The following is a 16,320-nucleotide window of genomic DNA, read 5'->3' on the forward strand; positions in this document are numbered from 1 at the left end:
TTCACTGTGATGGATGTTTGTGTAAATTGTGTTGGGGTGTGTCTTGGTTCTTTTCTTTTATGACTGCAGAAACCCAAATTTCGTTTGAACTTCATGTGAGGTTCAAATGACAAATAAACGGTATTGTATTGTATTGTAAAACACCATTGATCAAGCATGTGAACCAACAAAATACCAGATCAAAGGTAGGCTACAGATTTTTGGCTGTTGAGTAGAGCAACTACTTGTGGATAAAAACTGTTTTTGTGTCTGGCTGTGGCACCTTTGACAGTCCAGAGTCGCCTTCCAGAGGGAAGTGATTCAAAGAGTTTGTGGCCAAGGTGAGAGGGGTCAGAGATGATCTTACCTGCTCGCTTCCTGGCCCTTGCGTTGTACAGTTCATCAATGGAGGGAAGGTTGCAGCCAATAATCTTCTCTGCTGATCGGACAATTCGCTGCAGCCTCCAGGTGTCGTACTTGGTGGTTGAGCCAAACCAGACAATGATGAAGGTGAGAATGGACTCTACGATGGCTGTGTAGAATTTGACCATCATTGCCTGTGGCAGATTGTGCTTCCTCAGCTGCCGCAGGAAGTACATCCTCTGTTGTGCCTTTTTGACTGTGAAGTCGATGGTAGCCCCCCACTTAAGGTCCTTGGAGATGCTGGTTCCCAGGAACTTAAAAGACTCCACAGATGTGACTGGGGTGTTGTTGATGGTGAGTGGGGTGAGGGGGAGCTCTCCAAAAGTCTACAATCAATTCCACTGTCTTAATAGCTTTGAGCTCTAGGTTGTTGCTATGGCACCAGGGCGCCAGCTGACACTTCCTGTCTGTAGGCAGATTCCTCCCCATCCTGGATCAGTCCAATCGGGGTCGTGTCATCCGCAAACTTGAGAAGCTTGACAGAGGTGTCTGTGGAGGTGCAGTCGTTGGTGTAGAGAGAGTAGAGGAGAGGAGAAAGTACGCAGCCTTGCGATGCTACTATGCTGAGTATTTGAGGGTCCGAGATGTGCTTTCCCAGCCTCGTATGCTACTTCCTGACTGTCAGGAAGTTGGTGATCCACTGACAGAGGGGTTCAGGCACAGTCAACTCAGAATGTTTGGAGTGTAGTAGCTCTGGCACAATGGTGTTGAATGCAGAGCTAAAATCTACAAACAGGATCCTCGCATAGGTCCCCTGGCGGTCTAGGTGCACAAATAAAGCACAAATATTAATGGTTTGTGTGTACAACTTGTGAAAGGTTAGTGGGTAGGTGTAGCAAGTGGGTAATAAAGCAAATTACATATTGGGTATTATTGCAGGAGTGTTGGAATTTAGTAAATGTGGAGTATTATAACAATCCCTTGGAGAGAGCAACATGGAGGCGCAGCGGTAGTGTTGCTGTCTTACAGCGCCTTCAGCGCCAGAGACCTGGGTTTGATCCCAGCTGCTGGTTCTGCCTGTACGGAGTTTGTATGGGTTTTCTCCGCGATCTTCGGTTTCCTCCCACACTCCAGAGACTCACAAGTTTGTTGGTTAATTGGATTGTTACAAGTGTAAAATTGTCCCTTGTGTGTGTAGGGTAGTGTTAATGTACGGGGATCGCTGGTCGGTACGGACTCGGTGGGCCGAAGCGCCATTTCGCTTTTTCGCTAGACTCAACTAATTGCAACCAATTATGGCCTGATCACAGGAGTTTCAAGGAGATTTTCCAGGCTAATGAAAGGAAACATGAGCTGCAGATACTGGGATCTTGAACAAAACTGCTCGAGTACCTCAGCGGGTCTGGCAGCATCTGTGGAGGGAATGGATAGGTGAGGTTTTGTATTGCAACCCTTCAGACTGAGTGGGGTGTGGGGGGAAGCTGGGGGAGCTGGAAAATGTTGCCAGGACTTGCCTGGTTGTTTTTTCCCTTGTACTTTTTCAGCTCTCCGTCCTACTCCAATCAGTCTGAAGTGTCCCAACTTGAAATGTCGTCACAGATGCTGTCTGGACTGCAGTGTTGCTCCAGTACTTTGTGCCCTGGGATGAGAAGCTGTCCGATCTTGAGCGGTTACAGAAATTAGTTTTATAATTGGCGATTAGAAAAATAAGAGATGATCTTTTTGAAAAGTATAGCATTTTTTAGGGTGAACCACGAGGAGGCTCCTCCTTTGTCCTTTCTTGTCCCCGCCCACCCCCGCCCCCGATCAGTCTGAAGAAGGGTTTCGGCCCGAAACGTTGCGTATTTCCTTCGCTCCATAGATGCTGCTGCACCCGCTGAGTTTCTCCAGCTTTTTTGTGTACCTTCGATTCTCCAGCATCTGCAGTTCCTTCTTAAACACAATTGAATAACTACTTTGGTTCTGTCTTCACTAAGGAAGACATAAATAATCTGCCGGAAACAGCAGGGGACCGGGGGTCAAATTAGATGGAGTAACTGAGTGAAATCCAGGTTAGCTGGGAAGTGGTGTTAGGTAAATTGAATGGATTAAAGGCCGATAAATCCCCTGGGCCAGATAGGTAGCATCCCAGAGTACTTAAGGAAGTAGCCCCAGAAATAGTGGATTCATTAGTGATAATTTTTCAAAACTCTTTAGATTCTGGAATAGTTCCTGAGGATTGGAGGGTAGCTAATGTAACCCCACTTTTTAAAAAGGGAGGGTGAGAGAAAATGGGGAATTGCAGACCAGTTAGTCTAACATCGGTAGTGGGGAAAATGCTAGTGTGTTATTAAAGATGGGATAGCAGCACATTTGAAAAGTGGTGAAATCATTGGACAAAGTCAGCATGGATTTATGAAAGATAAATCATGTCTGACGAATCTCATAGAATTTTTCGAGGATGTAACTAGTAGAGTGGATAATGGAGAACCAGTGGATGTGTTGTATCTGGACTTTCAGAAGGCTTTCGACAAGGTCCCACATAAGAGATTAGTATACAAAATTAAAGCACACGGTATTGGGGGTTCAGTATTGATGTGGATAGAGAACTGGCTAGCAAACGGGAAGCAAAAAGTAGGAGTAAACGGGTCCTTTTCATAATGGCAGGCAGTGACTAGTGGGGTACCGCAAGGCTCGGTGCTGGGACCACAGCTATTTACAATATATACTAGACTAAGTGGGACCCGTTGGGTCCCAGCATCACACGGGAGGGCTGGTCACCAACGCAATATTCCACCTCTCCACCAATTCCAATGCTGCTCACCAGTGGGAGGGGGAGGGGGGGGCTGATGGGAATTGTTTCCAGAGGGCTAGTATAGACATTGTGGGCCGTATGGATGCTTGGGCAGGCATCCAACTGTTGCAACGATTTTAAAAGCCAAGGCGAGGCAAACAATTGGGCTGCAGACACCCGACAACCAAAATTCATTTTGTGAACGCAAACTTGTCAAAAAAGGCAAGGCAAACCATTGGGTTGCAGACGCCCGACAACCAAAATTCATTTTGTGAACACAAGCTTTTTAAAAAGGGCTCCAGCCGCTTTGCAGCTGTATCGAGTGTTATTCGCTGTTCAATTCAAATCGTTTGCTATGTCGCTCTTCAAGGGAGATGCTAAATGCATTTTGTTGTCTCTGTACTGTACACTGACAATGACAATTAAAATTGAATCTGAATCTGAATCTGGGTTCAGTCTCTGCCAGACCCTCTCGCTTCCTGGGTCTGGCAGAGACTGAGTGAGGCACGACACTTCCTGGTTTTATAGTCCCTCCCTGCCGCCAGCGGGGCAGCCGAGAGAATGGGGAATTTTGTAAAAACATTAATATCTCTCATTTTTCATCGACGGAAGAAATCCTCAGCACTTATACGGCGGAGGGGGGCTCTGAACGAGTTGGCCAAAAATGACGGCTGTAGGTGGCGGCGTTCTCTCGGAAATCGCAGCACAGTCGGCCAAAAGCGGTCAAGATCAGAGATTTAGTACTATAGATTAATGATCTGGATGAGGGAATTGAATGCAACATCTCCACGTTTGCGGATGACACGAAGCTGGGGGCAGTGTTATCGCGTTTGCTCACTGAATTTCATCAAAAGTAAGGCATTATTAACTTACTTTTGATGAAATTCAGCGAGCAAACGCGCTAATTCCTGATATTTTGGATCTTTAAATCTCCATGGCAAAAATCAGCCGTTTTCCATGTTTTTAACGGGTGGGAAAGTGCTTGTTTCCCCATTCACTAACATGTACCGAGCTGACATATGTCCTCCAGTTAAAATTTTTGGTCACGTGAGGGGAGATCAACGCTCATTTGACATTTGGTGAAATCACCCTATAGAAATCATATGACACCCTGATGACCAGGTTCTTGCTAGCAACAATTATGGGGCAACAACATGAAACAGCCAGAATGTTGCAATTTGGCTCCATAGTAATTGTCATAAAGCTATCCAACTCAAAGCCGTTAGCACAGTAATCTGGTCCACTCCATTTCTGTTACATTTGCTTCCCCTGCTGCTGCCACCTCCTATTTCACTCTGCCTCCAGTCCTTCCTCCCCAAATAGATTAAGATCAATGTTCAAATCCAGTCATGAACAGAACAACAGCAAAATTCTTCATGATTGGAATTATTATAGTTTTTCACGTTAAAACTACCTGAGCACTTTAGAATGCAACAGATAGAAAATAGGTGCAGTAGTAGGCCATTCGGCCCTTTGAGCCTGCACTGCCATTTGATATGATCATGGCTGATCATCCAACTCGGTATCCCATCCCTGCCTTCTCTCCATACCCCCTGATCCCTTTAGCCACAACGGCCACATCTAACTCCCTCTTAAATATAGCCAATGTGAAATACTTCCATTAGTTCAATAAATTGCAGAATGTTCTGGGAAATGTTAATATTAGTGGAAGTGGCGGCGCTGCCTTAGCAGCTGCGGCGCGCCTGCTGTCCGACTTTTTTTTTGTTTTTTGTTCTCTTGTCCTGTTTTAGTTGACTTTGGTTTATTAGGTTGTGTATGTGTGTGTGTGTGGGGGGGGGGGGGGGGGCGGGGGAGAGAGGAGAAACATGTTTTTGGTCTCTTCATTCGGGGTGAGGCGACTTTTCGTATTCGTTTCGTATCGTATTCAAATTTATTGTCATTGTCTCAATTAGAGACAACAAAATGAATTTCCCTTTACAGTCAGTATCATAAAAATAAATAAATAATAAATATTAAAACATATTAAAAAAATAACATAGAAATTTAAAAAAAAAGCACAAACATAGAAAGTCCACGACACAACACAACACAGTGGCACCAAGGTGAGGAAGGCACCATAGTCCAGCCAGCCTCCCCTCCGATCTTCCCAGATGTTCATCCGTGGTCGCCGCACCGGGCGGCCCGATGTTCAGGCCCTCACGCCGGGCTGGTGGAACACCGACGCCGAACCCCGATGGTGAGCATCCTCCTCCTCAGCGGCCCGGACCTCCCGATCAGCCGCCTCCCGCAGCCGGAGTCCGCAGCTCCCGAGTCTGCAGGTCGAGCCGGGCAGAGTCGCAGGACCCCGCGTTGTTAGTCAGCGCCGCCCGCGTTGGGAGCTCCGCAAACCGCAGCTCCATGCTGTCGGTGCAGCAGGTCCAGCACTCCGGGCTCCAGACGGCGACCCCCGGTAAGGCATCGCGAGCCCCGCGATGTTCCAGCGCTGTCCCGCCGCTGCTGGAGCTCCGGTCGATCCCGGCAGGAAAGGCCGCGCCAATCCAGGTAGGCCGCTGGGGACAGGGGGGGGGGCAAGGACGAGACTCGAATAATAGTCGCGTCCTCACCAGGAAGCGGCTGAAGGACGGTATCCCCCGCACCGTGCCCTCATCCCCACATAAAGACATTTAAAAAATCATAAAAAACACACTTCAACATAACTCAAGAAACAACACAAAAAAAAAACCTTTCTTGCCCTAATGGCGGAACTGGCGGCCTCGGGCTGTGGCAGCGTTCCGTCGGCAGCGGTGACCCGACCCTGGAGCTGTGGCAGCGTTCCGGCGGCGGCAGACCCGACTTCGTCGGGAGCTCACAGGTCACAGGGTGGTGACCTGTTTTTTCGGAGCTCCCGCAACAACAGCTTCGTCCGCTGGACTGGAGGGCGGCAGCTTCGACCACCCCGGGCCGCGGAGTTTGAACCGACCCGTTCGCGACGTTTGGATTCAGCCGTGGGACTGACATACATCACCCGGTGGGGTCACAACATCCAAAGCCTGGATCGCCTCGGCGCAGAGGGAAAACAAGGAGGGAAGCGACAAAGACTTTAAGACTTTTGCCTTCCATCACAGTGAGGAGGTGCCTGGTGAACTCATTGTGGTGGATGTTAAATTTGTGTTTATTGTGTGTTTTTGTCATTTTTATTATATGTATGACTGCAAAGCACAAAATTTTGTTCAGACTGAAAGGTCTGAATGACAAGAAAGCTTACTTTACTTTACTTTATGTTGGTTTACCGAATAAATCCTATCAATCTCTACATGCAGTTTCTGAAAAATAACTCTTGCATCTTGTTCTGAATGTGATACCACTTCTGTTTAGGGTTTTGTATTACTAAACACTACGCGTTTTGTCTTTTTGACTAGCCAACAGCCGGCCACTGGCATCGCCTACTCCCATCCAACCACAGCTGGCAGCTACACGGTCCACCAAGCACCAGTAGCTGCTCATGCTGTGACAGCAGCCTATGCTCCGGCAGCTGCTGCTACGGCAGCCAGACCAATTCCTGCTGTGGCTGCAGCAGCAGCTGCCACAGCAGCCTATGGAGGGTACCAAGCAACACACACCGCAGCAGACTATGGGTATACACAGCGGCAACAAGAGGCCCCTCCGCCTCCTCCACCCGTCACCTCGCAAAATTATCAGGTGAACTAAATCAATAATTTATTTGGTGTTTAGGCATACAATTGTTTGTAACTGTATTTGTTATTTCTAGGGATGACATTTCTTTCCAAGCCCCTGTGGAGGAAAAAATGTAATGTAGGAGAAATCGACACAATACTTTTAAAGCAAGTTTTTAAATAATTTGTGTGTTATGCACACAATTTAACATACAGTTCAATGCTTTGCATTGCTAAAATATTGTGTCAAATGGTCTCCTGTAATTTTATATTCTGTAATTATCTTTTTTGTATTGTGGTGGGAGTGAGGGGGAATATAGAAGCTGTACATTTCTTAAGATTTTGAGATAAATTCCTTATTGTTTGAAGTGTAACAAAGAGATTCATTCTGCAGGACACTGAACAATGAAGTGAATAGAACATAGACAGAATAGAATTACTTTCATTTTGAGACCAAGGCAATATTGGATAGAAACTTTGAAATGGGGGAGGGGAAGGAATTGTAAAAGTATATAATATGAATATTTACTTCATCCACCACCATTCTAAAGTGGCTGCAGTTTGTACTTTGTACAGAACCTATGGTTGGTGTGCCAATAACTTACATTTTCTTAAAAGATAAAAGGAATGGGGTGGTACAATGGCACAGCGGTACAGTTGATGCCTTGCAGTGCCAGTGACCCATGTTCGATCCAGACTATGGGTGATCTCTGTACACAGATTGTATGTTCTCCCTTTGACCGCATGTGTTTTCTCTGGGTGCTCCAGTTTCCTCCCATATTCCAAAGATGTGCAGGTTTGTAGGTTAATTGGCTCAGTAGAATTGTTCTAACTGTATAGGATAAAGCAAGTGTGAATAGGTTGGTTATGACTTGATGGGCCGAAGGGCCTGTTTCCACACGACTAAATTCCTCTAACTGAACTAGTGCATTTAGGTTTAGCCAAACTGTGTCGTTTTTGATGCCCTAGATTATTATTGTTAGGGATATTGTTTATAGAATTGGATCATTAGGTTTTGTGTACCATCTAGTATCCAATCAGTCTTTATGCACAATACTCGATGATATTGATCTGGTCATATACTATTTTAGCCTTAAATTTCTTTTGGTCTTGAGTTTTTGTCTTTTATTTTTTGAGTATGTAGTGAAAAGCTAGGAACTAAGTTAGTTTCAATTGAACCTTTTCAGGACACCTATACGTATGTGCGCTCTACAGCACCAGCAATAGCCTACGACAGCAAACAATATTATCAACAGCCTGGTGCTGCAGCTCAACCACACCCAACTGCTGCAGAAGCCTACTATCAAGCTGGTGAGTATACATCTTTATTAAGGAATTGATAGTGGAAGTGGATTTTCATGTCAGGCTTCTCTGGAAATCCCTTCTCGTCAGCATTGTGCGAATATCCTAACTGGATGTAATGGAAAGTGGAAGAGTATAAGGAGGTATTGAACACTGGTCCTTTTTTTTGTCTTTTTGCAATGACCTTTTATTAAGCAAAGTAACATTGGTTTCAATATTTTTAGCTTGCACTAACTAAAATACATGTATTGCCATTGAAGATACCTTTTTTGAAAAGTCTGCAGGTAAAGTAACTTTGTTACTGCCAGTCTGATAAACTCTAGCCCCTCTCACTGCCTGACCCCATTGTCAGAATTGTTTTAATAACATCATTTTCTATAGCACAAAGTTTTAAGGGTCACAAAATGCTCTGTGTTTTGGAGCGTTTAATGATTTACACTCCTGATGCCTCAGCTGGCAGAGTAGTAGTGTCCATTTGTTAATTGAAGATAACGCGAGGTAAAATCAGAATCAGAATCAGATCAGAATCAATTTAATTGTCATTTGGACCCCTGGAGGTCCAAACGAAATGCCGTTTCTGCAGCCATACATAACACACAAATAGACCCCAGACACAACATAATTACATTTAACATAAACATCCATCACATAACTGTGATGGAGGCCAAATAAACGTATCTCTCCACTGCACTCTCCCCCCCCGATGTCAGAGTCAAAGTCATAGCCCCCGGCTGGCGATGGCGATTGTCCCGCGGCCATTGAAGCCACGCCGGGTGGTGCGAGGCCGCACACCGGGTCTTGGTGTTGGTGCCCCCGGTGTGCGCTCGCAGAGTCCGCGGCCATTCCAGCCGCGCGGGGCAGCGGTGTCGGGCCCCGCTCCAGGAGCTCTTCGACCCCGCAACTCGGGCGGGAGAAGTCGCCGCCGCAGAAGCCCCGAAAAAAGCGGTCTCTCTCTAGGGATCCGCGGGCTCGGCGCGGATGTAAATATAAGATAACATTAGAGGTGAATCATCATGTAGAAGCTCCTTAAAACTGAGTAACATACTACTTTGAAGTAGATGGATTGTGGTAGACTGTGTACACTTTATAATTGAGGGAATATTGACAAAAAAGGTTTTGCTTGTATCAATTGCTAAGACTTGTGTTTTACTGCAGCTGCCAAGGCAGGATATAGTCAAGCTGCAACGCAATATACACAAGCTCAACAGACTAGACAAGTGACAGCAATTAAGCCAGCTACTCCGAACCCAACTACTACCTTTACTGTTTATCCTGTATCCACAACTGTGCAACCAGCAGCTGCAGCAGCTGCCACCGTGGTTCCGTCCTATACGCAAAGTGGTACCTATAGCTCAACTGCTGTGACGTACACTGGTAAGTAAAGTAGCGAATTTAAAAATGATGAATGTAAAAATGTAACCAAATATTTGTCAGAATATACAATGAGTGGTCCAACCATAGCTAAGAGAAATAGACAATTGGTGCAGGAGTAGGCCATTCAGCCCTTCGAGCCAGCAATATGATCATGGCTGATCATCCCCAATCTGTACCCCGTTCCTGCCTTCTCCCCATATCCCCTTGACTCCGCTATCTTTAAGAGCCCTTTCTAGCTCTCTTTTGAAAACATCCAGAGAACTGGCCTCCACCGCCCTCTGAGGCAGAGAATTCCACAGACTCTCATCCCTGTGTGGAAAAAGTGTTTCCTCATCTCCGTTCTAAATGGTTTGCCCCTTATTTTTAAACTGTGGCCCCTGGTTCTGGACTCCCCCAACATCGGGAACATGTTTCCAACCTCTAGCGTGTGTGTCCAATCCTTAATAATATATATTTCAATAAGATATCCTCTCATCCTTCTACAGTCCATAGTATACAAGCCCAGCCGTTCCATTCTCTCAGATGACAGTCCGGCCATCCCGGGAATTAACCATGTAAACCTACGCTGCACTCCCTCAATAGCAAGAATGTCCTTCTGCAAATTAGGGGACTAAAATTGCACACAATACTCCAGGTGTGGGCTCACTAGGGCCCTGTACAACTGCAGAAGGACCTCTTTGCTCCTATACTCAACTCTTCTTGTTATGAAGGCCAACATGCTGTCCACTTTCTTCACTGCCTGCTGTACCTGCCTGCATATTTTCCATTGATTAATAAACAAAGACCCCCAGATTCTGTTGTACTTTCCCTTTTCCCAACTTGACACCATTCAGATAATAATTTGCCTTCCTGTTTTTGCTACCAAAGTGGATAACCTCACATTTATCCACATTAAACTGCATCTGCCATGCATCTGTCCACTCACCCTTCACCCTGCATTCTCATAGCATCCACCTCAGTTCACACTGCCACCCAGCTTTGTGTCATCTGCAAATTTGCTAATTTTACTTTGATATCCTTCATCATTGATGTATATTGTAAATAGCTGCAGTCCCAACACCGAGCCTTGAGGTACCCCACTAGTCACTGCTTGCCATTCTGAAAGGGACACGTTAATCCCTACTCTTCGTTTTCTGTCTGCCAACCAATTTTCTATCCATTTCAGCACTACACCCCCAATACCATGTGCCCTAACTTTGCCCACTGTAATCACCTATGTGGGACCTAATCAAATGCTTTCTGAAAGTCCAGTTATACTACATCCACTGGCTCTCCTTTGTCCATTTTCCTAGTTATATCCTCAAAAATTCCAGATGATTCGTCAAGCATGATTTCCCCTACGTAAATCCATGCTGACTCGGACCGATCCTGTTACTGCTATCCAAATGTGCCGCTGTTTCATCTTTTATGATTAACTCCAGCATCATCACCACCACCGTCAGGATAACAGGTCTATAATTCCCTGTTTTCTCAACTACCTCCTCTGGCAGCTTGTTCCATACACCCACAACTCTTTGTGTGAAAAAGGTACCCCTCAGATTCCTATTCAATCTTTACCCCTTCACCTTAAACCCATGTCCTTTTGTCCCTGATTCACCTACTTGTGGGCAAGGGACTCTGTGCTTCTACTTGGACTATTTCTCGCATAATTTTATACAACTATAAGATTGCCCCTCATCCTCCTGTGCTCCAAGGAATAGAATCCCGGTCTACTCAACCTCTCCTTATAGCTCAGACCCTCTAGTTCTGGCAGCACCCTCATAAATCTTCTCTGTATCCTTTCCAGCTTGACAACATTGATATCTGACATCTTGTGAAAAGTAAATCATAAGCTTGCGTTTAGATAAAAGTTTGTGGGTTGATAATGTATTCGATTTTTTTTATTTTAAGTGATTTGCTAAATATATAGATTTTCATACTGCTTTGGAAATGTTTTTTTCCCCTTCAATGTCTGAATGATCTGAAGGACCAACTTTCCATCACAACTCAAGCCTTTTGGATTTAAACTTTTTATGTGGAATAATTTGCATTGGGGTCAAAATTAAAACTTTTGTGAATCAAATATCATGAAATTGGTCCAGAATTTGAAGTGAACAATTTATTTGGCCTGATGTGAATACATTTTAAAGCGCGTGGATCCATAGGTGCTTTCTCTAATACTGCTTAATCCAATTGAAGGATTACAATCTGAATTTTATGATCAATATTGACAGCCAGCAATGCAGACAGCCAGCAATAAAGAGCAATGCAGATAGCTTCTGTAAACAGTTGAATCGCTAATTCTGGTGCTCTGAGATGCTTTCTGGCTTAATGCTGTATTCAGGTTGAAGGGTGTTTGCATGTTTATAAACTTTCAACTAAAATACATCCATGTTTGATCATCTCAGAAGGAAAACTTTCAGTCTGATGGGTTCATTTTTTTTTGTAAAATAAATAATGTTCTTAATTTTCATAGGAGCTACATATGCTGGTTATGAAGCTGCAGTGTACTCTGCTGCATCTTCCTATTATCAACAGCAGCAGCAGCAGCAGCAGCAGCAACAACAACAACAGAAACAAGCTGCAGCTTGGGCTGGGAGCACTTTTACCAAGAAAGTACCTTTCCAGAATAAGCAGAAACCAAAGCAGCCACCAAAACAACCTCAGATTCATTACTGTGATGTTTGCAAGATCAGTTGTGCTGGGCCCACAGGTAAGACGTATTGGTTTTTAAATAGAATAAAGTTAGATTCAAAACAATATATTTTGATTTATGGTTCACAGTTGCAGTTTATTTGCCGATTTTGTAGCACTGGGCACGCAACCAAATATGCATTGATCATTTTAATTATCCATATCAATTGAGCTTGGCAATCTTTGTGAAGCAGTGTTTCTTTATCCTCACTGCAGCCACTTAGTGGAAGTGGAGGTATCAAATGCTTGGGATGTTATAAGTGATGCCGTTGGGAGAAAAAAGGTTGTTTGGAAATAGATTACATCAATTCTTGGGAATCCAGGCAACTGGAGAGTATGCCGTCATTCTTCTAACTCATACTTTGCAGTTGGTGAAATGAAATGTTACCTGTTACTTATCAGTTCATATCTAAGTTTTGGATATGGCAGATCAAGTCTACTTTTCTGCCATGTCCTTGTAACCCACATATCCCTTACTGATTAGAAATCTGTCCAGCTCAGCCCTGAATAGAGACCAGGGCTTTATCCCTGTAGCACTCTATAGTAAAGAATTCAAAATACAATTCTGAGAGAAAAAATCTTTGTCATCTGTCTTAAATGAATGCCCCATTATCCTGTCCAGTCATAGACTATTTTATGGGAGAAAACTTACTTTTGACATTACCCTGACTGGCCCCTTAAGGGAAAGAAAAATACTCAAAATAATGGTATAACTCGGGGGTCAGGCAGCATCTTTGGAAAGCATGAATAGGTGATATTCCAGGTTGGAACCCTTTTAGCTTGTGTCTAGTCTCATAAGAATCTATGGACTTTTATCTATCATCCCCAACTTCTGACCTTGGGATGGAGGAAGGTTCTTGATGAAGTAACTGTCGGAGCTGCTGAACAGTAGCCATTGAGGTGCACTGCCTTACTGTTTTTTTCGGCACTGGGATGATGCGAGTCATCTTGGATCCCCTGGGCATCTCTGAGGGAAGGACGCAGCTCTGTAGGACTTTGGTCATGCAGCATTTGGGGAGTTGCGCGCAGTTCTAGTGCAGGATAAGTTACACCCCGGCTATTCCGTGCCGCAGGTGTCGTTCCCCCTGCACAGAGCAACACGTTTCCATCTATCCCCGTCTGTCCAGCAACCCCCTGGCTGATGGGGACGCTAGGTCACGAACACTGACTCCGGTGTTCCCGGCAACTCGCTCCATCTCACCGGGAGCCCTGCTCTCTTTCTGAGATGGCTTTTTGTTTTGTACCAAACCTTAATTTGGAGGATCACTATCTACTATCATCTGATACAATTGCTCTACTCTTTTAAATCTCTTCTATGGTACTGCGATCTATCCCTTCCCCTTTGCTCTACCTATTGCTCTTCAGTTTGACTTGATTGTGTATCTATATATAGTGTAACCTGATCATATTGGATCGCATGCAATAAAGATACAGCTTTTCACTGACCCTCGGTATATGTGATAATAATAAACCTAAACCAAAACCTGAAAGGAATAGGGAGCAGTTAGATATGAGAATACTCCTGCCAGCTGGTCCAGGCAGGTTTTGAGGGCAATACCTGTAGTAAAATCTGCATCGAAGCGTTGAGTTTGGCCATGCAGACCTGCATTGGTCTCTTGGAAAAGAGATAGCAATGGGTAAAATCTGGTATGAGGCTGTGGATGTGTCGGTATATGAAAAGATGGCTTGAAGTTCTTCTGTACTTGTATTCTAGATCATCATCATTCTAGATCTTGTCTCCAACTATTTCTAATTATGATAAAAGGTCATCAATCGGATTTCTTTTCTTTACTGAGATTGCCTGAACTATTGTATATTTGTTATGTGGGGAGGGTGACAGTGGTCTTGTATCTCTCTTTGCTAATATACTATTTCACATAATCATGGTTAAACTTTTATTGTATTTACTATTCTCCCCATTGCTTTGGGCAAATACCATGTATCACTGAATATTTGCCTTTCCAGTATTCTGGAGTTAGCTTGACTTTTGTTTCAGAAGAGAGTGCACAATATAGTTTCAGCAGGATTGGTGGGGGGGGGGGGGTGGCTCGTGGGCCTGAGCTAAAGGGAGAGGTGAAGCAGGCTAGGACTCTATTCCTTGGAGTGCAGAAGGATGAGGGTGATCTTATAGAAGTGTAGACGCAGTGTCTCTTGACGCAGGCGGGGGGACTAGTGTAGATGGGACATGTTCGGTGTGGGCAAGTTGTGCTGAAAGGCCTGTTTCTGCGCTGTATGACTTTATGATTCTATAACTTAGAATCATTTCTATTTCTGAAGAGAAGACAAACAAAATCTTCTGAGGGTTCTAGAAATTGAAAATGGAAAGAGGGAATTAGTTAGTTGGATTGTCATTTCCTTTGAATCCATAGTGTATAAAATCATGAGGAATATATTGGGTAGATGTCTCTTGCCCAGAGTTGGGGTATTGAGGACCAGAGGACATGGGTTCAAGGGGTAAAGATTAAATGGGAATCTGAGGGATAACTTTTTCACACAAGGGGGTGGGTCTATGGAACAAGCTGCCAAAGGAGGTAGTTGAGGCTGGGACTATCCTACGATTTAAGAAACAGTTAGACAGGCAAATGGAAAGGACAGGTTTGGAGGGATATGGATCAAGTGGAGGCAGGTGGGACTAGTGTAGCTGGGACATGTTGACTGGTGTGGGCAAGTTGGGCCAAAGGGCCTGTTTCCACACCATCACGGTATGACTATGATACAATTGTGCCTCATTCTTTGAAGATAAATATTTATACAGCTAAACCTAGAATTAAATGGGTCTGCCTCAAAGCAGTCTCTGAATGAGGAACTATTTGCTCTGGTTAATGCTGCCTAATTTCCAAATATCCAATAGAAACACCTTATCCCTCTTAATTTTCTATCAATAACTGAGATCTGGTAGACATTTGCCATCTGTATTGTTAATGTCATTCCTCTTTTGAATACAACAAATTCCTCAGACTTACAGGGAACATTTGGAAGGGCAGAAACACAAGAAGAAGGAAGCAGCTCTAAAAACTACTAATCAAAGCAGCAATGCTGGAACGGCTCGAAGCATTCAAAATCAGCTGCGATGTGAACTCTGTGATGTCTCGTGCACTGGCGCTGATGCATATGCAGCTCATATTCGTGGAGCAAAGCATCAGAAGGTAAATTATTGTTTGCATTTCAGTAACTAATAGACCATTTTGTAAAACAAATTAGATGAGTAAATTGTATTTATTCAATCTAACATAACCTGGCATATCCTTTTAACATGCTTGATAACAACTGAATATAGCTGAGATTATATTTTTCCTTGTTCCTTGTCTGGAATTTTATTTTCTTGTTCCTATTACCATTCTTTAATTCTTTCTGCAGTTTTGTTCCATGGATGGTAGTTGTCAGTCATGCATGGCAGTGCAGGAAACCAGTTGGAATTGGAAGGATTGCAGATTTACCTGTAATTTGTTTAATGGTCAGAATTGCTGCTCTGCAAAGCCTGCTTCTTGAGTATTGAGTTTTCTAACCATGGTATCACATTGGGTCATTCTGGACCAGGACCCCCTGCTTACAGTCCATATGAGTGCTTTATTCTTCTGAATATGAAGAACAAATGAACTTGGCCTCCACACCTGACAAGGAATTTGTTAATGTAGACACAAAATGCTGAGCCTGCGCTTGGTCTTGCCTATGGAGAGAACTTAGAGTGAGGCCCAGCGCAAATTGGAGGAACAGCACCCCATATCTCGCTTGGGTAGTTTACACCCTAGAATGTTGATTTCTAACTTCAGATAGCCCTTGCTTTCTCTGTCCTACCCCTCTCCCTTCCCAGTTCTCCTACTGGTCCTGCTGTTTCCGCCTACTTTCTATCTTTGTCCCACCCCCTCCCCGACATCAGTCTGAAGAAGGGTCTTGACCCGAAACATCATCCATTCCATCTCTCCGTAGTTGCAGCCTCACCTGCTGCTCCAGCATTTTGTGTCTACCTTCGATTTGATCCTGCATCTGCGGTTCTTTCTTACACATTAAGGCATTTGTTAAATTGGAGCTGACTCAACTTTGGTTTTGGCCTCATGCATTGCATCTGGTGGCATTCTTGCCCTTTACCCGCTCTTTCACTCAACATAGTGTTTTGAAAGCTTGCATGTAAATAAAAAGTTTGTACCTGTTTTAAATGATTCTATGATATGTAAAATCTTTTTTTTAAAGATAATTTAAACATTAAAATAATTAAGGCCCCAGCTTCAATACCAATTCGCCCTA

General features: G+C 44.2%; 1 protein-coding gene across 1 annotated transcript in view; it reads left to right on the forward strand.

The window, feature by feature from the left end:
• zfr (zinc finger RNA binding protein) overlaps nucleotides 1-16,320 on the forward strand; it is a 61,728-nt gene that overhangs the window by 22,779 nt on the left and 22,629 nt on the right. The window contains exons 4-8 of the mRNA XM_055632735.1: nucleotides 6,475-6,754; nucleotides 7,917-8,040; nucleotides 9,187-9,405; nucleotides 11,861-12,089; nucleotides 15,029-15,224. Coding sequence (XP_055488710.1) covers nucleotides 6,475-6,754; nucleotides 7,917-8,040; nucleotides 9,187-9,405; nucleotides 11,861-12,089; nucleotides 15,029-15,224 — 1,048 coding nt within the window. The remainder of the gene's footprint in view (nucleotides 1-6,474; nucleotides 6,755-7,916; nucleotides 8,041-9,186; nucleotides 9,406-11,860; nucleotides 12,090-15,028; nucleotides 15,225-16,320) is intronic.

Source organism: Leucoraja erinacea, chromosome 1 (genome assembly GCF_028641065.1).
Source record: "Leucoraja erinacea ecotype New England chromosome 1, Leri_hhj_1, whole genome shotgun sequence".
In the NCBI taxonomy this organism is placed as follows: domain Eukaryota; kingdom Metazoa; phylum Chordata; class Chondrichthyes; order Rajiformes; family Rajidae; genus Leucoraja; species Leucoraja erinaceus.